General features: G+C 36.8%; 1 protein-coding gene across 1 annotated transcript in view; it reads left to right on the top strand.

Annotated features, from left to right (window-relative positions):
• The window catches only part of Mdfic (MyoD family inhibitor domain containing), an 82,987-nt gene extending 62,629 nt beyond the window's left edge, over positions 1-20,358 (top strand). The window contains 1 exon segment of the mRNA XM_053743436.1: positions 17,758-20,358. Within this exon segment, the coding sequence (XP_053599411.1) occupies positions 17,758-18,005 (248 nt within the window). The 3' untranslated portion in view covers positions 18,006-20,358.
• Positions 20,359-26,002: the final 5,644 nt, after the last annotated feature.

Below are 26,002 nucleotides of genomic sequence, written 5' to 3'. Positions count from 1 at the left end.
CCTGAGGTAAGGCAGAACACCATTGTGGAAAGGTCTGGCAGAGGAAAGCTGCTGAATTCATGATGGATAGGAAGAAGAGAGAGAGATGGAGAGTGTGCAAGGAGCCAGAAACAAGATATTGTCCCCAAGGGCATACCGCTACTTCCTCTAGCCATGTCTCACTGGCCTACAGTTACAACCCATAGTTCATTCAGCTATAAATGTATTAATCCTACAAATGGATTAATGCACTGATAAGGTTAGAGCCCCAGTCATTGCCTAAAAGGCCCATCTCTGAGCCTGGTTGCATTGGGGATCAGGCAGTTTTCCAAGTTTTTAAAAAAGGAAAGAAAATGTTAGTACTTGTTTTATTTTAGAGGTAACTGAAGAGATTGGATGTTTTCAGATCCAAGGAATCAAATCTTTCTAAGAAGTGATCAGTTAAAGTGGTGCCTAATGAATCTGCAAGGTTTTTGATTTTGAAATAAGGCTGGTGCAGGTATTGAATAGATGGCTAACATACCCAGGCTCACCAGTTTTAATCATCCCCTGTCATTTGTATGTCATTGAGAGTAGACTACAGGTACCCAAGGGCCAAAGAAGGGCAACCTACTCTAAGAGTGAAGTAATGATTCAGGAGGGAGGTGACAGGACTGGGTCAGGGTGGCAGCGGTGAAGGTGATGAGATGCGGCCACATAAGGGTATTTATTGAAGGTGGAACAGGATTTTCTGAAAAGGGGGATTTTATTGTGAGAGAAACAGAGGAATAAAGAATGATTCTCATTTTTTTGGCCCGAGAAAGAATTGAGTTTTCATTAACTAAGACATTAGACTATGGGTAGAACATGGTTTGGTTTCTAGGGGGAATATCAGTTTGGTTTTGAACACGTTGGATTTGAGCTACCTTTATCTATACAGGTGGTGATGTGGGATAGGTGGCTAGGGAGGTTGGGGTTCACAGGAAATCTCTGTGTCTGAGATGTGTTTGGTGAGTCATCAGTGTGCAGAATGCTTAGGGCCTGGGATCACCTGGGGCTAAGGTTCTCAGTCCTGGCTTTTGGGTGCTAGGGATAATTGCTTTTGGGAAAAGGGAGTAGAGAGTAAAGTAAAACTCGTGGCTTGGTCTTCAGAGATTATGATTTTGATTTTCTTGGAATGGAGTGTCCAAGGAATCACACCTTTAGGAAGTTCCCCATTTAATTCTAATATGAGTGCACGTTTAAGAGCTATTGCCAAGGAACTTGATAAAGTATAGAAGCATTCCAAGAACTGAGCCTTGTGCCACTTCATTATGTGAATGTCTACCAATGAAGAGGAATCATGAAAAAAGTGAGGACGAGTAGGCAGTGCTCAAAAGGAGTAGAGAGGGGCAACTTAGAAACCAAAGGAAGAGAGTTTTAAAGTGAAGGGAGTGATCATGGGTCAAATACAAGTGGGAAGTCCAAGGAGATGAATGAGAAGTGGTCACTGAAGTCAACCTTTGGAGGTCACTAGTGACATTCAAACTTCTAGTTTGTGATGGGAACAGAATCTGATTGAAGTGGATTCTAGGGAGAAAAAAATATGAGAAGAGAAAGATTTGAAGGTGGCAAGTCTAGGTTACTTCATTCCAGGTGTTCCTGAAAGGAAAGAGTAGAAGGGCTAGGAGGTAAAGAGGAATGTTTTTAGAAATGGGATTTACTGATTGAATGTTGTTGGTAATGAACTAGTAAAGGGGAGATGTTGAGGATGTGGAATCTTTCGAATGATTCGAAATCTTTCAAATGACTGGCAGGATTTGGCATAGTAGATTTAAATTTCGGAGACTCTCTCCCCAAGCAAATATTGTGCCATTTGGAATGATGTTGAACATGCTAAAAGTTTCCATGCACTGTAGAAGGATTTCAGACAGGTATTTCTTAGCTACAGCAATGGCACTAGACACTACATAACATCACAATTTAAGGGAGGAAGCGTTTGGGAAAAGACACCATATGTGTAGGATGTTTTGAATCTTCTGACAAAAACTAGCTGATGACTCATGTGTGTCTTGCAGCTTATAAAGAATATCCTAGAGAAAAACAGTGTCAGAGTATTGTTCGTTGAATATAGTTTCCTTCAAATGTTTGAGGTAACCATCTATAGCAGAAGTATCTCAAATGCTCACAATCATAACTATTTTGTTAGATTTTGTATTTTATTTTAGCTTAAATTTTGTCATATAGCTAATGTATTTTACTTTTTAAAAATGAGTTACATTTTTGTAGGTAGAAGAGTAAGTATATTTAAATCATCTCTTGAAGTAAAGAAATAGACTGATGTGGAACTCATACCTTCATTCATGTCCAAAGGCCATGTGGTCTGCCTATTGGTAATCTGCAGGAAAAAGAAGATTGTAACTTGTGAATTTCTTCATGTTCCTTTTTCTTTAATTGAACATTTTCTTCATGATACTATATTTATTATATTATATATTTTTTATTATTATCATCTTTTGCATCTTCATAAGTTTCCTATTTTTCCCACTAGAGTTTTATTACTACATCCTTTAAATTCCTTTTTTGTGTGCCCCCAACACATATACGTCTATCTCTCTGTATAAAAACCCTGCTACTTTCTTGGCCAAATAGACAATAAAATGTTTAAAAATTGAGAATTTAATATGGAATTTTTAAAAAAGAATATTTTGAAGGAAGAGAAGCAAACCATATCATCGTGTGCAGAATGCTTTGATCTGTGGTAAGAGGAGCGTCCATCTATGGAGACCTGGTCTGCCACACCACAGTTTTGGTGGTTAGTCTAGAATGTACCTTTTGTATCTCTCTGTCTTTAATCCTCCTCTCTCTGTCATCTCACCTTTTTTCATTTATTTTTCTTACTTTTGCTCTCTCTTTTCTCTTTACCTGTTTCAATTGAAATTTTTTCATGATTTTATTTAGTTATTTATTACAATTTGTAGGAATCAAAAAGGCAGTGATTCATGACATTTTCCATTATATGTGCTAATACTTGTTTTATTCTTCGCTTGTATGTTTTTGAGTATAGGTACAAAACCTGAAAGAATAGCTCCAAAAATCCCTATCTAAGACTCAAGGCTTTTTCAACAATAATTTTTTTTCTCTATTGAATTAGATTCTTAGGGTATTTTGAATTGATTTCTATTCTTTCAAAATACATAGTTACTTAGCTATTTCTAGGTTTTTTTTTTAATTACATTCCCAAATGATCCTGCCTGACTCCCAAAGCTAATTGAAGTAACAGAAATCTTGAAATACTAGAAATGCAAGGTTCTCTTTTAAACGTTTTCACTTTTTAAAATACTTAATGTTAAACTATTATAGTTTGAGAACCTCATATAATTAAGAGCTATATAATTCTCAACTGGTATAGTGTGAAATAGGATAGAGAGGAGTTCATAGTAGCAAGGTGAATTTGTGTGTGTGTGTGTGTATTCTATATGTAAAATTTAAGTCCAGCATGGTAGGAAGCTGTTCAAAGGTTAACTTATGACCCTATAGCTCAGGGGTCTAAGCCTTGGTGGTGGTGGTGGTGGTAGAGTGTATATGACTTAAATGGCCGGGGGGGGGGGGGGGGGGGGGCACGACACTACTTAATTTCACCAACAATTAAATCTTAAATGAAATTTAGTACTTCGGTCAATTATACCTGCAGGCAGTAAACCACAGTAGCATTAGTAGTACCTGTGACTTCATCTCTAATATTTTCATATCATATTACAATTATAGAAAACATGAAATATTGCTTGCGTTCATTAAATTTATAATAGTTATCAGATTACCATTAGATCTGGCTATTAGAGTACTTAAAAAGAAGTACATATTTATTGTATCTCAACTCTTAATGTTAAAACTATTTTTGACATAATTGGTTACCTTAAGTACGCTGTGTATTTTGTTTTACAAATTTAAAAATATTTTGTGTCCACAGCACACCAGAAAGCCCAGAAGTACTGCTTTTGTCCCATTGCATCCTAAGCATTCTTTGTAGTGAAAATAATTCTTTTTATAACAACTTATTTGAAAAATTTACATTTCAGTGTAGTTTTAACAATGTGGAGAACACAGATTATTTGTCAGATAGCAGAATTTTTGTTCACTTTAAATTGAAATGGTAATAGAGGAACTATCCAAATTTCCGCCATTAAAAAAAACTACATTAAATAGAAGATTCCTAAGTAATTGTTATGTTTACACTTATATTTTAATGCCATACTTTTTACAAATATATAGTTAGCAATGCTAGAATATACAGAAGAATGGAAAAAACTGACTTGGTGGTTTTTGTATGACACCATCTAGGTTATCTTTATATAACTCTCCATAAATAAGTGCAAGAAAACAGAGCAAACTCTTCAAATCAACAACCTGGTGAAACATTTTTTTCCCAGGGCTCTCGGGCAGATCTTCTGACGGGATTTGAATTGATATGCAACATAGTGTGGCCTGGGGCTCCCTTCCAAGCACGGGACTCTAGTAATTTGTACTGGCTTCCCGTCCTCTTGTAAACTTGACCGAAGGGAAAATGGAAGGTGGTAGGCATCCTCTCAAGTGGAAGTAGGATGCAATTAAAAGAATAAAATAGAATAATTATAAAACAGTTTGCTCAGGGAAATTAATCCTCCTCACCATTTGAAAGGAGAAAAATATTCATACACATAAATAGTAGTTGTGTTTCAGAAGATTGAGAAATCCCAGAGTTTAGGGGAAATGTGAAGATAATTGAAAGAAAAGAGCAAAATGGATTAATATACTAGTTTTCCAAAGACATATTAAATCTGCCTAAAGTTCTACTCTGACTTCTCTTGGGAAATCAAAGGGGAGGAACTGGACCTCTTGGGGAATAATATCCCCATAGCATAACATAATTTAAAGTTGACACTAGAAGTTAAAGTTTATTTTTTTTCCTAATAATTATGCTCAGTGAAGGATGCAGAAATTTGCAGTTTGGAATGACAGAGGAACAGTTATTTCAGAAAGAACATTTCAATAACTATGGTAGATATCTCCTAGAAAATGTGTTCTATGGAGTGACAGGAGACGTCAAAGTAAAGGCACAAGCCATCTCTACCTCAGGCCATACAAATGAATCTCATCAAGTCAACAGGTATTTATTAAGCGTTTGGCATATATCCTGGCCTGTGTGCTAGTCTCTAGAGAAACCTTATTTTATTTTTTAAAATGTATTTATTTGTACATATGAATTACACAGAATAGTGGATTTCATGGTGGCATCTTCATATCCACGTATAACATAATTTGGTCAACCTTACTCCTAATACCTGTCTTTACCCTCGCCTTCTCCCTCTCCCTGCTCCTCTTCTATCCTAATGGTTTCCCTTCTACTTTCATGATACCCCCTTTACCCCACCCCCCTTTCCCTTTAGCTTCCATAAATAAGAGAAAACATAATGATACTTGACTGTGTCTGGCTTATTACACATAACACATATGTTTTACAGTTCCACCCATTTTCCTGCAAATGACTTAAATTGTTCTTCTTTACAAGTGAATAACATTCTGTTGTGTGTATATACCTCATTTTCTTTATCCGTTCATCTGTTGATGGACATCTAGGCTGATTCTATAACTTGGCTATTGTGAATTGGGCTGTTATAAACATGGGCCTGTATATATTTGGTGGTATGCTCACCAAGGAGTGGTATAGCAGGAATTTTTTTTTTTTAATTTTATGTTTTAATCAAGTACCTTTGATTTTTTTTTTTTTTTTGTACTACTTTCAAAAAATACACATTTAGGAATAAGAAGGAGCCCCCTGGCTCTTCAATTTCAATTGATCTTGAAAACAAAGGTATCTATATCTATGTATATCTCTGTCTATCTAAAACTGAACTCCCATGTATACATAACATATATATATATATTTTTTTTCTAATCCAGATTTGAATCTCTTGTGGAAATTCCTGACTTACTTGTGACCCCAGCATTCTAGTATACCTGCTTTCAGAACCAGAAATTTATATTGTCTTTCAATCTCTGTCTATACCAGAAATTGACAGACACTACTTGAAAACCATAAAAATTGCCATCATTACACCTGTGTGTTCTTGGTTCTCAATAGGAGTCTCTGAGTCCCTCAGCAAAGCTTCACTGTGCCCCTGTCACCCAACCCATATATTCTGAGCATGTGCTCTGTGGTGGAAAATCTTCTAGGTTCCAGAGTTCAGCAGTGAACTCAGAAGACAGATGAGCAGACACGCCTGCTCACTCCCATTTTCCACAATTACTACCCGATTTTTGTTGTTTGTTTTCTCATTTAAGAAGCTCTCTGCAGCCTTCCCTTGATCTCCAGGGGCAGAGAAGACTGTCAGCTTTTCCTCAGTCTCCCACCCTGGGACCTATTATCTATAGGCCAATGCAAACCTGGGCCTGTTTTTACCTCCATTTAAAAAATGGAGGTGATGCCTGTCTTCCTGTCTGCAGAGCCCGGCTCCCCTCACTCTGAAAGCAGGTATGCTAGAATGCCAGGGTCACAAGCAAGTCAGGAATTTCACCAAGAGATTCATATATGGGTTAGAAAAAAAAAATATATATATATATGTATATATGGGAGTCCAGTTTTAGATAGACAGAGATATACATAGATATAGATATGGAAATGGCCCTTTCCATAATATTCAAACTGTCTTCCAAGCATTGGTAAACACATGCATATCTTTCCTATCTAAAAACGTACGTGCGTTGAGCATGCAGAAGTGCATGTACGTGTCTCTTTCTGGATTCTGCACCCCTCTGCAGTTTTCCTCAGCTTTCTCCCTTCCCTTGACAGACAGAGTTCTTGAAGGGTGTCTTCGTGTGGTCTCTGAGTCCTTGAATTCTGGTTATTCTTCATCTCACAGCTCTTTACTTCTATTTCTGCCACATCACTGAAATTTCTCTGAGCAAAGAATTAATTTTTCTCTTACTTCCATAGCACCCCCTTGTCCAGTTTTCTTTCCCTCATTATGCCTCATTTTGCTTTGCCAGGTCTTCTTCCCTCCTTTCCTCATATGCTGTTGTTCCCTTTCATCTCTTTCATGCTGCACATGGTCCCTGGCAAGTGAATGATGTTATCTACTATGACCATACCAGCCACCTCTTGCTCCCTGTCCCAGACGGACCAACCTCCCATGCTTCAGGACAGTCTCCAGCCACTTATTTGAGTATCTTCAGACTTGACATACCTGACAGTCAGCATCAACACGTATCACACAATTTCAAACCAGACTAGTTTTTTCCCTAGATTTTGTCCCATGTAATGGTTCCAGAAGCCAGGAGTTACATTTGATTCTTCTTTTCCCTGCCTCAACTGTGTCTTGTGAACTCAGGCTAACTGTACACCTATAGTTCCTTAAAATCACCTGCCTGACCCCACTGATCCTATAGGATTGTCACTACATGCTGTCTCTACCTTCTCATTTCTGATATGGAAAAATTGGAGGTGTTCTGTTTTCTACAGTTCCAACAATCTTGAACCACTTGAATCTCTAAAACTGTCTAAAAAGTCTTGTTTCTGTACCTTTCCACTAGTCAGAACAACCTTTCCAATTTTTTTTATTTGTCTCACTTAACGCGCTGTTTCTTCAAGACAGCACAGGAATGACCCCGACTTTCTCCTTCTGCTTTGTACTTCCTACTTCCACCCTCAGAGCTCTATCTTACAAGTCTGAATTGAACATTAAATATTCCATTCATTTATGCCTCTATTTCCTTGTCTGTAAAATGGGGTTAAGAATAGCATCTATCTTATAAAATTGTTATGAGAGTTTAATGAACAAATAGTTAGAAGCTTATATCAGTGCCTGTAAAATAACAAGCACTATATAAAAGGTTGACAAAGATAAAAATTAATAAAATAAAACATGGAGGTAATTTATCTTGGTTATGAGGAACAGCCTTTGGAATCATGTTGACCTATATTTAAATCCTGGATCTTCCTTTTAATAGCTTTGAACCTTGAGCCAGTTGTACAAACTTTTTGAACCTCAGTTTCCTAATCTATAAAATGATCAAAGTGTGTCTCGAGAGGTTCTCTGTGATGAAGAGATCTAAGGGATGGTGCCTGGGAGGCACTGAGTAGGTCAGCTCAGCTCTGGTCATTCCTACTCCCCAGCACCCTGGGTTTATCAGAATCCCAGCAGTTACCACACTTCATCTGTAACTACGATTTTACTTAGCAGCATATTGTGTTTTTGACTTTCATCTGCGCAGCTAGGGCCAAGTCTGTCCTGTAGGCAAATGTTTAATAAAGTTTTCTTGAATAAACATTTAACCACTAAGGCCTTGTCTCTTGATTCTATTCTTTTTTTTTTTTTTTTTTAATTTCCTATTACCCACCACTCTGGGAAAGTCTTCTGTGGGTAGTACATGTGTTTCTAACCTCTCCTAGGGACCAGAGCGCACCATTAATATTTTGACCATTGCTCATTACTTACACAGAGCCTGCTTTCTGGGCCTACATTCAGTATCTGCAGCAAGGCTCCCTGGACTTATGGCCTGATGGTTCTTGCACAGTATGACCATCTGCTCCTGGGGCTTAGCCAGTTTACAGTCAAGTTGCATTTAGCATTAATTAACTTTGCATTGTGCTTTGAATAGTGCATTGAACCCAATAATGACTTTCCTCAAGCCCCAGACCGTGAGCTAGACTTAAAAACCTACTGACTATAAATAACAGTAGATGATATCATTCTGGAATTTTGGTGCTTGAAAAGAACATAGAGACCATTTTCCCCTCCATTGTATGCAAATCAGTACCCAATGAAATGACTTGTTCAAGATTACTCAGCCAATTAGTGACAGCCAAGACTAGAAATCTGGTTTTGATTTCTATCACAGTCTTCATAACTAGGGTAGCAATTGGCTGTCAGTGCCAGTTATGAAGATGGAAAGGTGATCATTAATTGAAACCTCTTTGTTTTTGTGCAGTTGAAACCTCTTTGTTTTTGTGCCCCCAAATGTGCTGTTTTCTTGATACTAAACAGCTGCATTTAAACCCAACACGGACAGAGGTAAGAACTGCAGACTCCTTACAGAGTTTCTTTTGTGCTTTGGCATTAGCCTGCCTAAATGGTCTTGGTAGGTCATTACATGTCATTACATGTGACTCAGGAGAATCTCAGCTGGGGGTAGCCTGGGTGAGGGCAGAAGATGGGAAGCAGTTCAGTAAGAGGGTTTTTATTTTTCTCTTTCCCACAATTTAAAGTAATACACAGGCTTGCAAAAATTTTACTGTTATGAGAAAACCAGTTTTATCTGCTTTGGTCATTTTTAGGTCACTTGCAAGCATGCTTACAATTTTTTTTTTTTTTTCGGTTCTCCAATTGTACACTAAATTAAGGTAGAGCTATTTATACCTTAAAATTTCAATGTCATGCTGTCCCGTTCATTTGAGGCTTGTGATAGTACCTTAAAAAAAATATCAAATGGTAGCATGGATGGGGAGGGAGGGGTGTAGAAAGAGTAACAATGCCATCTTTGATTCACAAATTAATTCCATAAATAATAGGATTTGCCTCCTGCGCTCTGCTTTGAAAGGTGCTTTGGTGTCTGATTTCGCTGTAACATTTCACTCTGCTTGTTCCTCTTCATCTTGCCTGGTGTATCGGGAGACTGCTGTGCTTCTTTGGTTGGGGCCTGTCTCTTCTGTCAAGGCTGAGGAGCACATTTATCCTGGGCTATCGCTAGGTGAGGCTCCTCCTGTGGTGGAGACCTGGACCTCCTGCAGGGATACTGCCACTCCTTTGGGGACTGCAGGAACAGTCATGCTGGGGACCTCAGCTCCTTGGATTTCAAAGGTGCCTTTGGACTCTTGCTGAACCAGATTGGTCAAGGACCTGGAGAATTGCTGCGCAGGATCCCATTGCTATGAAATCACTACCCAAAGGACTGTCAGCCTCCTCTGGGTGTGTTTGTTTACTCCCAGTCTGTCATGAAGACTTTGGGTCATAGGTGACCCAGCCAAATTCCTAGGTCTCTGTGATAGGCTGATACCAGTGACTAGAAGCATCAGATATGGTCAGGGTATTAATGTCCTCCTGCTTTTCTCCTCCTTATTGTAATCTCTTACAGAATCACTCAGTGGGTGTGTTATGGTTTTAAAAAAATGATTTATTTTCATAATATAACTTGCCAAGTGTTTAAACCAAGGGCAAATAAAAGGTGAAATAAACACAGCTGGGAAAATAAAATTAGGAAAAATATTAAATAAGAATTTGGTGAAGATTTTTAAAATGATTTTTATTCAAATACACATTTTCATTAAAACTAAAGAATTTTAATTTCATATATTTTGCCCTAGTCATAAAGGATATTGTTACCAACTTGAGGAGACTGTTGGACATCGACTCTTTCTAGGAAAAAGCTTTTAAGATCTAAAGTAAATTTTATTATCCAAAATTTATATTCAACCTTGTTACTAATTATACTTGCACTAGAGATATTTCAACTGGCCAACTTAAAATAGCACTGAATAGGTTCAAGTACAGTATGGTCTTATTCTATTTTTGCTTTCTAGCTTCAGAAGAAAATAAATGCATAATAATTGAAATTTGGAAAAATAGATTGGTATTTTTAAGTCTTCTGCTGTAGCCAAATGCAAGATTACTAAATCTTTCCTGGCAGATTTCTGCTTCGCTCTTCTGCTAATTCTGTCTTTTACAGTTGCTTCTTGCTTCTTTCTCTTGTCATGTGTTCAAGCTATAAACGGAGCCTTTTATAAACCATCAGTTACAATAAAATGGCCCTGTGTTGGTCATCAGGTGAATGGACCTAGGTAGGAGGAGAGGTGTGTGCTTCCCAGAATAGAGGCTTGGCCAGGCTCATAGTCATTGCAGTAATAATCTTTAGCAAGCACTTATCTGATAAATCCTTTATTGAGCACCTGTTTTGCATTATCTCTTTTAATTTTTATTATACCCTATCAGAGTAGTAATATTCTTCCTAGCTATGAAATTCGTGATCTTACAAGGTTGTGAAATCCAGTAAACAAATGCAAGTATTATTTGCTCATCGATATTATTTAGCCTTTCTTTCCCTCCTCTCTACCCATGTACTTTACCTGGAAAACATTTTAAATGAGCACCTTTGATAACTGTTGCTGGATATGGGGCATATCTATTTCCAGTGGTTCAGGAGGCTGAGGCAGGCGGATTGCAAGTTCAAAGCCAGCCTCAGCAACTTAGCGAGGCCCTAAACAACTTAGTGAGACCCTGCCTCTAAATTAAAAAGACTGAGGATGCCTCAGTGGTTGAGTGCCTTTGGGTTCAATCCCTGGTACAAACAAACAAACAAACTAAGTAAACTATTACTCCTTTTCCGGTTTCTGCATTAAAGTTCCAAGGAAGCAAACCTCTTCTGATATGTGAGTTATTGTCCCAGACTTTGTAAAATGCCTTCTTCAGACAGGACTCCTTGAACCAGTGCCACAGTTAAATCACAACCAAGTACTGGATCAAATCTGAGACTTTGGAATATCAAATGTATTAATGTTGCACATCAGGCAACTGGACAAACGAGGAAGAGAAACAAAAAGTCGGGGTTGTCCACTTGTAATTTAAAATGCAAACGCACTTCCCATAGGATGGGGAGGGATTCAGGAAAGTTATTGAGAAATCCCTTCACAGGGTGCGGCAGGATGGGACTGTTTTTTTTTCAAAAGTTCTTTTGAATTCGTTGAGAGGAAAGATAATCGTAAAGATTATTGTTCAGTGTGCCAAAGTATGATTTTCTTTGTGCTGCAGTGGAAAATACAGCTCTTCCCTAGCTTTCTTTTTACCTCCTGACCTACCTCAGTTTCCTCCCCACTAGGAAAATGTTCTGGCAATGGCTCATGGCCTCTGGGGACAGTTGTGTAGGAGGCAAACTTCAGGCCAGTTTATTCAGGCAAGAGGTCAGTCCAGGGCCACGGGCCAGAAATGCTGCCTGTCCCCCGTCTTGGAAACGTGGAGCTACTTGAGACTAAGCTACCGTGAAGCATTAGTAAGTATTTCCCACCCCCACACACTTGAGGAGCAGGACTCCCTGGAGATGTCTGTGTCTCCTTCCTCACAGCTGGATTTTCAGAGAGGCTAGACACTCAGCCATCTTGGCTGTGACTGTGAATAGCCAAACCCACTTGCAGCCTGCCTTTTGATCCTGTATTGAGAAACAACAGGAACAGTAAAGCAGAATCTGGGAACAGGAATGCCCCCACCCAGGCAGGCCCCTGCGTAATTGGTGGTGTCTTACCACCCCGGGGCAGATGTGCATCTTAGCTGCTGAAGAGTGAGGAACAGTTCTGGGTGCTGTGTACCCCTGATGGTAAAGATACAGAGCCAGGTCTGATCTCAAAGCACTTTTCTAAATTACTAATTATACTTTGCTCAAGTTGTAATCCATGTGTGCTTTTTGGCATATTGTTGGCTTGTTGAATGTTAAGGAACCTTTGTTTTTCACTATATAGCTTTGGTACTGGAAACTGGATTAAGAAAGTATTTTCAAGCATTTTAAGTCATAGGAAAGTATATTAGAGATTAGTCGAGATAACACATACACAAATCTGCATTCTCTTGAAAATAGGTTGTGGGCTGTTCTCAGAATTCACTGCTCTGTCTTTTCCTGTATTCCACTTCAGCTGTTTGGTATCTTTGTTCCTAGAAACTCAGGGCACCTGTCATACCACATCTTAAGAGAAGGAAACTAAAGAAATTAAAAAGATTTGTTTACATCAGAGCTGAGTGTATTGTATAAATAGTTTCTTTTTTTCTTCTGTTTGCACTTTTTTTTCTGTTTGCATTATAGTTGTACCTCATGATGGGATTTGTTGTTACATATTTTTACATGCACAAAATACAACTGTATAATTTGGCCATATCACGTAGGGGAATTGTTTCTTGATGGTGGTTACTCAGGACTCTTTTTGCTTTCACAAAATTTCTTACTATATTTTTGACTACATACTGTGTGGTAAATAAATTTTGGACAATTTCATCATAAACTGCCTGTTCTTACCAAAATGTGCCTTCAGTCTCATTTTAAACAGAACCGAACTCCTTAGATCAGTCACAGTTTTTCTCAGCAGTCATCTAAAACACTGTATAAGTCAGTTTCGGTTGTCACCTGAGTGGCATGGAGAGCAAGCAACTCTGCTGATATGCCAGCTATGTGGGCTTAACAGTGGTACCTTTTCATAGGACCCCAAGGTTCTGTTTGGGGTTGTGACTGCACCATTCATAACAGTTCCTTTTTGTTTTGTTTCATAGATTAAATGTTGTGCTAAGGATTTCCTTTTATGCTTTCTTTCTACCTGCTTGGTTGCTTGTATGTGCCTTTGTTTTCCCTAAATTTACAGTAGCCGTCAGTCTTGTACTGAGTTCTCCTCTCCGTAAGCTGAATTATGCAATTCTTGCTTGGCCAGTCTAGGGCAGGCATCCTTCCCAGAACCCACTTGGCTTCTCAAAGGTTAAACACTTTTGGCAAAAACGGCAAGTCGTAACCAAATAAAACCATAAAAACTGAAAGTCTCTAGAAAGGGGGTAAAGAATTGTTTCTTACAGCAAGCCTCATGGCCACAGTAGACTCATCTTTTTAAAAGTTTGTTTCTCTACCCAAATCTTCCTGAGTGTGATAATTCTTATAATTTTTTTTTCTTCAAATAAAACCACCATTTTAATGCCTTTTATGACCCTTGATGCCTCTTGGCTCTGGTGAGGGTAGAAACTGTTAAAACTATTTCTTAGTTATTTTAGCCTGATCCTTACCCTGAGTCACAATCCAAGCACATTTTATGGAACTCAACTTTAAAAAGAAAAAAAAAAAAAGACAAAATAAACTTTCTTGACAAAGGGTAAAAATCAAGACTATATTATGTAATTGATTTGATGGAATTTAGGAATTCCTTTTTTGTTTCTTATTTCTCCACTTAAAAAAGTAGAGAAAAATGTTTGTAGATACATCTTATCTATTATCTCTACGATCTTTAAAATGCATTTTGGTTTGGTTTGTGGTTTCTTAAAATGCTTTTTAATAGATTTGGCTTTTCAGAGTAGCCCAGAGTGTTTTTCTAGTAAATCATAAAGGATCTATGTTTTGAGATGATATCTGATTTTTGTAAATAAATATTTACATAAAGAACTTAATCTTTCAAGGTCTCTGTCATATATTTTACTGCTAGAGTTCTTATATAACACCTGCACTGCTCTTAATTTCTATGGATCTTAATTCCTATGTTTTGGAGCTCCAAATTTGTTTCTTTTAGTTGAGACATCTCTCTCTAGGCTGCCTCACTTCTTCCGTCTATTTCAAGAATGTGACTGGCAGCTTATCAGTTCTCCAGCTCAGCGATGACTTTGCTCTGACTTGTTGAAGGTTAACATATACTACCAATTCTTTATTAAAGCTGAAATTCAGAATAATCTTTAGAAAGGAAAAGGAACATGAATTAAAGCTAAAAACAGATAGATGATAAAGAAAAAAAATCAGCAGAAAGTTTTGGATTTATAACTGATCTTTCTCCAAGAATATCACCCAAGGTTAGAAGTGACCCACAGTGTGCTGAGTTAGACCACCAACCCAGGGTGAATTACCTGGCCTGCTGATCCTGGCTCTGCTACTTACTGCTTCTGTGACCTTTATAAAATGTCCCACCTTTTCTGTAGGTCAGTCTCTGCATTGATAAAGAAGGGATAATACTTCTTGGCATGGTAGCAATGCCTGTAATCCCAGCGGCTCCAGAGACTGAGGCAGGAGGATTGCAAATTCAAAGCCAGCCTTAGCAATTTAGCAAGGCCCTCAGCAACTTAGTGAGATCCTGTCTCAAAATAAAAAAAATACCCATCTCAAAGGACAGGAAACTTGAGTGACCAAGAAACATGGAAAGATGTTACATAGTCAGTGCATTAATAAACAAGGAAACAGTGTGAAACTACCATGAGATGCCATTTCCCACTCAATGAATTGGCATATATCCAAGTGTGATGGTTTCAAGGACTGGAGTAATGAGCAATCAGACTTGGTGGGAGTAAATTTTGGAACAATCACTTTGGGAACAAATTTGATATTACCCAAGTAAGATTAAACATATGCAGTACTATGACCCAATAATTCTTAGCAAGTGCTTAGCAAGTGCTAATTAGGTACTTAGCAAGTGTATTCTAGGAGACTTGCCTAATTTTTTCATACAGCAGTGTTTGTAACAGCAAGGACATTGAAAACAGTCACAATGTTCATAATAATAAAACAGATAAATCAATTGATGCATATTAATTCAATAAGATGCTGTACACCTAGAAAAACAAATGAATCACTACTATATGAATCAGCATGGGTCAATCTCAACCACATGGCATTAAGCAAAAGTTGCTACTCCAACGAATTCATATCATCTGATTTCCATTTTGATAGATTGTATAGAAATGTATCTTATAACCCTTTATTTCTAAGGTTGAGTGGAACATATTTTCCCCTTTAAATGGATTGATTCATTATATATAGTTCTCTGTATGGTGTGTTTTATGATTACTACATGCTCAATAACTATCCCTAGTATTTCAAGAATACTCAGTTGAAGGTTCTTCAATGTCAAGTGAATGTTTATAGATTCCCTGAGTCTTACAATTTAAGCATTCTACAGTGACATAGAAAGTTAAATTCTCAAGGAAGTATTGTTGGAAACAGTTCATATGAGTATTTGTTTGAAGACACATTGAATAGAACTGGAATGCTGCTAAACACTATTTTCTTAATAATTATAAAGTAGTTCTTTATAACATTTCAAATATTTTAAAAACCATGATGATAATATAGTCCTGGAAAAGTTCAACTAAACAGAAATAGCAAACAGACATTGAGGTGAACATTTATAGAGAGAATGTAGTCAGAGGGAAACCACTGATATTCTCTAGAAACCTAGAATTTTGCAAGGCAATGAACTTTAGCTACATGTTAGTGGATTTTTGGGTTCTTCTGAAATGACCAGATATTGCCAGAAACCAACAATGGGGGAGATGGAGAGACTCAGAGATTCTCACAACTCTGATCTTTTAGCTACCTGAACCCTCAAATACAAAAGTGGGCTGGGCACCAAGAAGAATGAAAGGAAAGATTGATGTGTTCCTCTAGCATTTAATTCCACAAGCACTTCTGGAATTTCCCCTCTGAGCTGTCTCCTGACACTCCCCTTTCCGCCATTTAAGATATAGAGTAAGACTAACATTTCCACATTTCTTTCTTCCACCCTCTGAATTCTCAACAGAGGTAGATGCTGCATAGAAATGGAGTTGTTCAAGGAGTTGGGGACTTATGAGGGATGACTAAGGGCAGGCCTGTGGAGGTGGAAACTACCACAGGTGCTTCAATGATGTCTTTCCTTACTTAAAGTACATATAGCAATGATGCTGGAGGGATTCCACCACGCCCATGCAAAAGTATGTGACACTACAGAAAGAGAAGCACACTTCCCAATTATGGCAGAGCTACTAGAGCACCAAGATGATTTGATGTTAACTTTTTTTCTTTCCTTTGTACTTTGGTTTTCACACAATTTCCTGAAATTCCATCAAAGCCACACAATTTTAATGCCAGATTCAGAAACACCAAGGGAAATAGTCCTGGAAAGACAAATGTTTCTGATATTGGACAAATGTCTCAAACACTGTTCTTAACTGATTTCATTTTCTGTGTTAAAGTCTTCCAGAAATAGAAATTTCCTTTACTTACTCCTCCTACTTGCCTCAAAACATTAAAGAAAAGAATTTTAGAATATCATGTAGTAAACTTATTGAATTGTGTTTTGTTTGATTTCTTATTTTTGCCAGCTTATGAAATTTGGTAAACATTGTTGTTCAGAGAGGCATCAGGAAATCACGGAGTTATGAAGCACTTGGTGGGAAAGAGGGGTTACTGTATCATTATTCATACTTATGCATCCCTTTGTTAGAAATAGAACTATTCCAGTAACAATGGTTGGACCCGACTACAGACTCTCACTATTTTTCTTCAAATTCATTTGTAATAAAAAAAAAATTTGAAGCTGTGAGTTGAGTCTGTTGGAAAGTAAAACATGTTAATCCAGGCTAATGGATTCTGGTTTAATGATTGAATTATTATTTAATAACACAACCAATATTTCATATTCCCGCCCCTTCTTTTTGGTACTAGGTATTTATTTAATCCAGGGATGCTCTACCACCCACTGAGCCATATTCCTAGTCCATTTTTTTTTTTTTAATTTTGGGACAGGTCCTATCTAAGTTGTGTAGGGCCTTCCTAAATTGTGGAGGCTGGTCTCAAACTTGCAATGCTCCTGCCTCAGCCTCCCAAGTTTCCGGAATTATAGGCCTATGCCACCATGCCCAGTTTCATTTCTAATTTTGAAGCATCTATGTGGAGCAGTCGAAGGAAACTTATACTTCGTGTCTTGGAACTGTTTCATCCTAGTGTTCTATAGAGCAACAGGCTGTGGGACAATGGTGAAGAAGGGTAGAGAAGTGGTAGGTAGGACCAACGGCCATTGCCCAGTGTGTCATGGTAATAATCCAACACACGTGACGCACACGTACATACCACTACAAGGTTTTTGTTCTTACTGCTGTTGTTTCCTCATCAGAATCCATGTCTGAAGAACACTCATCTAGAATTTAACTTAAAGCCCCTCTGTGAGCTTCCAGATCACAAGAAACGTCAAGGGCCACATGTCATTTGCATTGTGACTGTGACGGATTCTTATTCAGTCTGTTCGTGACAGGTCTATTTTGTGTTCCTTCTTTTTCCCACTATGTGGTCTCTTCATGACTGAAATTGAAGATTGCTGCGTCCACTGCATCCTGGCGTGCTTGTTCTGTGAATTCCTGACCCTCTGCAACATTGTCCTGGGACAAGCTTCGTGTGGCATCTGCACCTCGGAAGCCTGCTGCTGCTGCTGTGGCGATGAAATGGGGGAGGACTGTAACTGCCCTTGCGACATGGATTGTGGCATCATGGATGCCTGTTGTGAATCGTCGGACTGTTTGGAAATCTGTATGGAATGCTGTGGAATTTGTTTTCCTTCCTAAATATTTATCTTTTGTTTGTGCTAAAACTGGAAAACTTTTTAAACTTTTCTTTTGAGGGGGAAGGAAAGCACATGGTAAGATTCTCATGAAACAGCTCAGTACTTACACTGTTAACTCCTTATTTTAAGTAATCTCTGAAAGGCCTTATCTCTCACCAAATCCACATGTTTAATATGTGAAATTCTAACTACTTTAACTAGTTTTTGAAAATTCTCAATGTTACCAGAAAAGAGGGACAGTTTAAGAAACACAGACATATATGTTAAATGTCTCCTTGTTTTTGTCAATTTTTCTGTTTCTTCTAACCATTCTAGGGAGCATATTGCTTCAATATATTAATTCTCAGTGGGTGTTTAAACCGGACCACTTATTTTTTATGTTTATTCTTTAGAGGTTAAAAGTAAGCATTCTTTACTTTATAGTAAATGTTGGGAGACACACCGGCACAATACCTATTGACTTCCAGGCTTGGGTCCCTGGCCCCACTTGTTCTTTGGATGTCCAGTGCTGGCTGTGGCTACTTTCATCTGGACCTCACAAGGCGGATGGTATTCCACTCTCATCCACAGCGATGTGCAGTATAGCAGAGGAAAAAGATCTATAGGAAATGAGTCATACCAAAAGGTGTACTGAAGAGGGGATTATAAGAGAGAAAATGCAAAAGGCCATAGGAATAAACAGGAAAGAACTTACCAGAAGATCGAGCCAGGCTTCAGGGAGGATGTGGAATTTGAGGAGGACTCTAGATGAGGAATTCTTCTGCTACTTGAATGAATTATTTTGATTGAGGACAAAGTTTTAGGTGGATAGTCTGAACTGTGTGCCCTTAATCATTTAAAATAAAAATGCTGTTAGCACTTTCTTCTTAGTTGTAGGAATATAGCTTTTTTCAAACTATAAAATTTAAATGAACTAAAAGTATACGTTTTCTTACACAAAATTTAAATGTTATGGTAAAATTTTGATAAAAACAATACCTTATTAAAATAGCAATATTTTACAAAAAAAATAGAACACTTGAACTAATTTCATTTAAATTAGGAGATTTTTAAAAATGTCAACCTGCTGACATTGATTTCTTCAAAGGCTTTCTTTTGTTTTAAGAGCCTTATATCTTTTGCAGGGAGGGTGTTATCTATTTCAATTTATTTCTTAACCAGTTTTATATTTCACAAACAGTAAATCTTAGATGCAAAATCATTCTTTCCAATGTGAGAGGAACCTGGACAGATAACTACTGTAATCAAATTTCAGGATTAAAGTTTTAAGTTAATTTAAGGCAATATGGCAAGTTATAAGGATCCCTAAGTATAAAGAAGTAAGTCCATTGCCAGACCCACTATGCAGTTATTGACTCAGAGGACCAAGAATGGTACAGATGAGAGGGAGAGTGAATTTTCATACTATGTGCTTTCCTGTGAGTTGATCTCGCCAAACTTGTAGTTTGGTTTAATTCAATATAATTCCTTGTGGAAGTTTTGGACAGTGTACTTTGGGAATAATAGTTATCATCAGTCCTTCTGATTGAATATCAAATTGATAGTAACAACAAAAGCATATTTTTTAGGAAAGCTTCAGCAAACCTAGGACTTAGGAGGGAGTTTTTTAACCTGAAGCTCAGAAATGTCATCTATGGTTTTCCTTTGAGATGAAACCTAATTTCTAATTATTTTATTATTAAAGGGCTTAAAAATACATTAGCAAACTCTTCTTTTTAGTACTATTTACATACACACACACACACACACACACACACCCTTTAAATTTGGGGAGTTTAGATACAATTCTAGTAAATAGCTGTCTTCGTCTTCTTCCTTTTCTAAAGAATGTCTTTCATTTGTTACATCAAATATAATCAGAATCTGAATATTTACATATACCCAAATTAACTTAGGCTTATATATTAGGATGTAAGAATAGCATCTGTTTATAGATATATAAAGCCTCTTAATGATCTGGAATTGTTGGAATATTTTATTTTTATCCTGTAAAATTTTTCAAGTGAGTGGTTTGTCTGAAATTTAACTATATCCTGCTACTATTTGTGATGGAATATTAGCAAATTTAAAATAATGTTTCTCGGACTGGGGATTATAGCTCAGTTGGTAGAGCGCTTGCCTCATAAGCACAAGGCCCTGGGTTCAATCCTCAGCACCACAAAAAAAAGAAAAAAAAAAAAAAAAGAAAAAAAAAGATTTCTCTGTAACAGAGAACATGAATGGATACCAAAATTTTATTTTCCTACCTGTATGTGTAGAACTTTCTCTCAGTTCTCTACTCCAGGCAGTCATTCCATAAATTATCTTGTATAAGTAAAAAGAAAAAAAGAGAAAAAAAAAGAATAGCAGGAAAATGTGAAAATAGTTTCAATATATTTTAGAATTTCTGTATGTAAAATGTTTTGTTTAATTGTATGACTATCATGACTAAGTGCTGTAACTTACAGTTATAGATTGGTCTCTTTTTAAATGTGGAAACTTAAGCATTTTTAAACTGGACCTGTACTATCCTGAATATAATATTTTAAAATTTAAAAAAAAGATTTCTTTATTGTTCTTTAGCATACTTTCATATCTAATTGATGTATTAATTGGTTTATATTTGAATGAATTCAATTATAATTTAAGCCCGAAGCTTCTCTTTATCTTGTTACATCCCTTTCAGAAGACTGCCTCATCTCCCTATGTAAATCACATGATTCATGCCCATAAATGAACCATGGAAGATATAGAACATTTTATAATGCAAGTCATAGTTAGATATACAATATCAAACTAGTGCTCTTTTCAAAATTCACATCAAAAACAAAAATTTGTACTTTTTTAGTAGATTGATATTATTTGTCTACTTTAGAAATTGTATCTCAACCTATAAAATTAAGGAATTTTTTAATAGATGCTGAGATTGAATAGCAAATTAAGATATTCAATAGATTTATGAAATTGGGTGTTAGATTTATGAATTTCACAGAATAATAAGCCATCAAGAGTATTTCCATCTAGGATTTTTAGTGGCATGATTTTTAAAAATGTTTTAGAGATAGTATTTAACTAAGACAAAATAGTATATTAGGAGAAGGCTTTTTATTTAGCACAATCATAATTTTTTTGTGTATTCTTACAGCATATCAGCTATATCCATTTTCCTCACCTGAGAAGACAGTGTTTTCTGAGCAGTTCAAGGAGTAACCAAGGCAATCTTATGTAATAACTTTTCATTCTTCATCCATATAAACACTATAAGTGCCCAAGATTCTGATGTTATAAACATTAAACGTTACTGCCTAACATAACTGTGATTAGAGTCCAGGGACTCTGTAACTTGCCTTCTTGAATACTAGTTAAATGCTTAGGTTTACCCATCTTCTTAATGAATAACTTATTTATTAATAAGTTTATTTTTCAAATTATTCAAGACCTTTATGGTCCATCTAATCACTTGTGATTTGTAAGCTATATAGTTGCTGCATGATGCATCTAATCTGAGAGGCAAAATAAAATTTCATCAAGTACTGTAATGCCCATTTTTCTCTTCCATTTATACCAATGCAGTGGAGCATACTATTTGTTTTAAACACTGGTTCATCTTTGGATAGGGCTTATGCCACTCTTACTGTTTGTGTTCTTCATCAAGGCTTGCATGTTTCAAAGAAGTCCTTTCACCCTTCTTTTCTGTGTGCCCCTGTAACCAATAAATTTACAGTGAGTGTTTTCTCTGCTTGGTTTACTAGTAGGCCCCTAAAGGAAGTCACAGAGCCCCAGGTAAGTTTCAACCCAAGACAGAAATTTGGCTCCCCCAATCCCCCACAAAAAAAATCCTGTTAGCACCAATAGTCACCTACTGTTGTTCTCTTGGTTAAGATTACTTTTAGCAGTTTTGTTTAAGATAGACTGGGTCCTGGAGAAGACATAACATTGTGATGCAGCCCTAATGTGGGGTAACTGAATTCACCATATATTTTTTCATTGCAAAATCCCAAAGAACACTGACTGCTCCCTTTACTTTAAAAGACTGCAATTCAAAATATGATCAGATTTTAAGGAAGGCAATAGGCAATCAGGAGGTGAAAGGTATTATAAGCAAAGCCATGACTAAGCCCCACCTGGAATGTAGTCTCTAGTCAAGCTGAAATCTGCACCACCCTATTTTCCATCTAGCTGGGACAGAGCATGACATTTTCCACTAGGGCCACAAGCATAGTAGTTCTTAAGCAGCCAAATGTCAGTATAAGTAGTTTCCTGCCTTCCCATTGAACTGTGACTAGTAGTTCTGGTTCTATTGTTTGTTTGTCCATTATTTATACCTTAGATCCTTCACTTCATCCCAGTTAGGGCTTGCTAAAAGAGAGTCATTAATTTAGTTGTGAGGTGACTGTGAAGAAATCACTTTAGGAAACTGTCTTTTGACACACTGCCAACATGGGGTATAGATATCTGTGTTAAAGACAAAGAATAGCTCTGCAATTAGGTGCTCACTTGCAGGCAGGTCTTTTTGTGAGGTTTAGTTGAAAATGTAATTATTAAGAAAATGGTGAAAAGCAAATTCAAACAAATTCTGTCTAGCTTGAAAAACCGAAAAGGTTCTTAAGTTCTGTCTGATGCATAAAGGGGTAGAAGCAAAGGAATTGCATTCCAAAGCCAAGAAAGAGGGTGTACAAAAGCAGCTGATCCACTTGACATAGTTCATAGCCTTTTGCAAAGGAATAAAAGCCTGTTGAGCAGGGAACCAAAAGATCTCATTATAGGATGAAGCCAAGCCATATTAAAGCTTGTGCACTAGTAACTATGTCTAAAAACAGCCTGCTGTTTTATATTGAACCAATACATTTCTTAACTTGGTAGGTTGCAGCGTAAAGATGTACAGAGCCTGTCTGCTGGATGCTATGCCAATTACAGATGTGGTGGAGTGGTGTCAAACACCTACAAACAGTATCGCAAGCAATCTTAGAGTGAAACAAAAGAAGTTTTGAAATGTCACCTCAAAACCTAGAAAGCACTGTTCATCATGTGTGACTGACTCTTAGAGTTTTGAAATCACCTTTATTATATAATTTAATGTGGACATCAGATGCTCCCTCAATCAGGATGCACGATTCTTTTAAGAACATGAATAGTGCCTGAGAGATAAGGAGAATATCTTTTAAAAGTAACACCTTCAGATGACAAGGCATCTCTGATCAGCTCTGCAGAAACTGTTTTATTGGTGTTGAGGTGAAGGAAGAGTGAAATACTAAAGACTACATATTAGACTTTGTTAGATCATCAGAAAGAATAATTGGACATATTTACACAATTACATTTTAGTAAACTATTATGTCTGCTTAACTATAACACATATTCCGGTAAAAGTACATTAAATTGCAATCCAAAAGCAATTTAGTTGCTGAGGACATTATTTTTTTATCTAATTATTCACAAATTAATGAATAAAATTAAATTCCAATCACTGAAGAAAATGAAGCAATGGTGAGAATCGGAACTACAGATTAGTTAAAGCAAAGATATGCAATGCATAACCGAATTAAAGCATTTCTTTTATTCAAACTCGGTGCTTAAAAAAGAACAAATCCATCATCTTGAAATTTGACTTGTAGCTTGACATTAAAAATAATATGAGTAGAATTTTCAGTGGGGTAAGCACAAAACTAGTTCAAGTTGTGTCACTCTCAATTACTGTACTCAGGTGGTGTACCCATTAAAATTCCCACTTGTGGGTTCTGCTCACTATGCAAATGGGGTCCTTACCTGGAGAATTTAATTGGTTATGACACTGGGAGTAGGACTTTTCCTTTCAAAATAAACCTACTTACACACATTTTCACTAGAAATTTGATTGGTATATATATACTTTGGTTTGTTTTGCTCTACAAATATTTACCGAAATTAGACTACCTTACTCATTTACCTCCTACAAATAATTAAAAATAGATCCAAATTACTTTGGTTTGGTTTTATTTGTTTATAATACTAGTTAGAATGAAGTTTTTAAATTGCTTATCGCAACATTATTAAAAGTATCTGTATCTTTTAAATCTTCTATTGCATGTTGGTACATATCCAATGAAGGTTTTTAACTTTTAATTTTAACATCTCTCTCATAATAATGCTAAATACTTAATTTGTGATTTTCTTCTTTTTGCCCCATATTGTCACTTCAAAAAATGTACAGTTAAAGGGTTAACATGCCCTGTTAGATGGATCTATATACACACACACACACACACACACACACACGCCACACACACACTATTGCTGAGGTGCCATGTCTAACACTTGGAGGGTCTTCATACATACTAACAGCACAGAGTGGTGATAGTTGTTTGCTATTGTTAGTACCAACTGAACAAACAACAAATTGTTATAAAAGTTTATGACTCTGTATACCTACCACATGCTTTCATCAACTGTGGAAATTTCAACTGGAGAAATCTAGCTACCTAAAAAGAATATTGATAATGACCTGAATTTACAATGAATCCTGAAATTACAGTGTGGTTTAGTAGATATAATAAAATGAGCATCCACGAATTTAGTTCCTAGATACTGTTTCTAATAGCAGTTCCCTGAGCGAACTTGATGTAGGAACAGGGTTGTTGTAAGTATTAATGAGATAATCTCAGGAAAGTACTAACAGTTCCTTGAAAGAGAGAGGTTATATAGTCTAGCCTTTTATTACTATACCAAACCTAGATTTTAACACTAGTTTACTAGACTTACAGAGAATATTTTTCCTTTAATAAAAGAAGAATATTCCAAAATCAGAAAAAAGATTAATTCCAAGAATATAGAAGAGGAAATGCTACAAATTCATAGCGGGACCATTGGGCAGGATTTTTAACATCTGTAACTATGGGAAATTTCCCATAGAATATCAAATATGGATCCAAGTCTCTGACATTCATTTTTCTATGATATTTCTAATTGTGCCCGGAGGATAAGAAGGAGTTGGCGCATCCAATAAATATAATCATTTACATGCACAGAGCTCCCTTTGAAGTTAATAGGACCTATGGAAAGGGGAGTTATGCACCACGAAAATGAAGTTCAACCTGAATCTACTTCTTTCTTTTTAACATGCAGTGGTGTTGCCAACGCATTTGGATTTTCTTACTGCTTATCTTTCCTTTGTATGTGATGTTTAAGTTGAAGTTGACTGAAATGCTCCATGTGTAGAGGAAAGATAGTCAAAAAGAGAGGATGTGATGATTGGCAAGCATATACCCAGGGATAAGCTTTATAAGATAACATCCAAAAGTGATAGGGCCTGACATTTGTAGAGCTTGTTTAACTTTTCAAAAGGGATCCATATCCATTTTCTTATTTGATCTTCACAAACACCATGACTCTTCTAGGATATACTTCTCACTTCCATTTTACAGATGAAAAAACTGGGACAAATTATTTACTTACTAAAGCAACATTGTTAGTTATTAATAGAACTAGGAAACCCAATTTCTATTCCTGGATCTTTCCTTCAGGTAGGTCCATTTCTCAAGAATTCTTATGTATTTCTTGATATACCAAATTGGTTTAATCACAACTGTTCTACTTGAAGCAGGAGTTGGGACACAGGAATATGAAATCTTGCCCTCCTTATTTCTTCTTTTGATTCTTTCATACCTAGAATGGGTATCCTGGCTTGGATCCTGAGGAAGACTGAAAATCAACAGCTATTTTTGCTCCCTATCTCTCTTTATATGCATTGATCCCAAACTCAGTCAAACCACAATATGTTACTATTTATCACTAATAGCCTTTAATTCTTTATAAGACAACATGCTACTCATTCACCACTTGCTTCTAGATCTGTTTCCTGCCTCCATCACCTTTCCTATGCTTTGCTTTCTGATTTTCAGTGGGCTTTGCTTGATGGTGGGCACTGGAGGGAACTCAGAGGGTGGGAGAGAACAGAGGTCAAGGTATAAATTCCCACCCTGCTTGTGGTCCCCTCACTGCTCTGTAGTGGTTTAACAGTTGCCCTGTTCTTCCAAATATGGG

The sequence above is a fragment of the Sciurus carolinensis genome, chromosome 8, assembly GCF_902686445.1.
Source record: "Sciurus carolinensis chromosome 8, mSciCar1.2, whole genome shotgun sequence".
Taxonomy (NCBI): Eukaryota; Metazoa; Chordata; class Mammalia; order Rodentia; family Sciuridae; genus Sciurus; species Sciurus carolinensis.
Note: the sequence above shows the minus strand (reverse complement) of the source record. Positions and strands in the feature narration are given on the sequence as shown.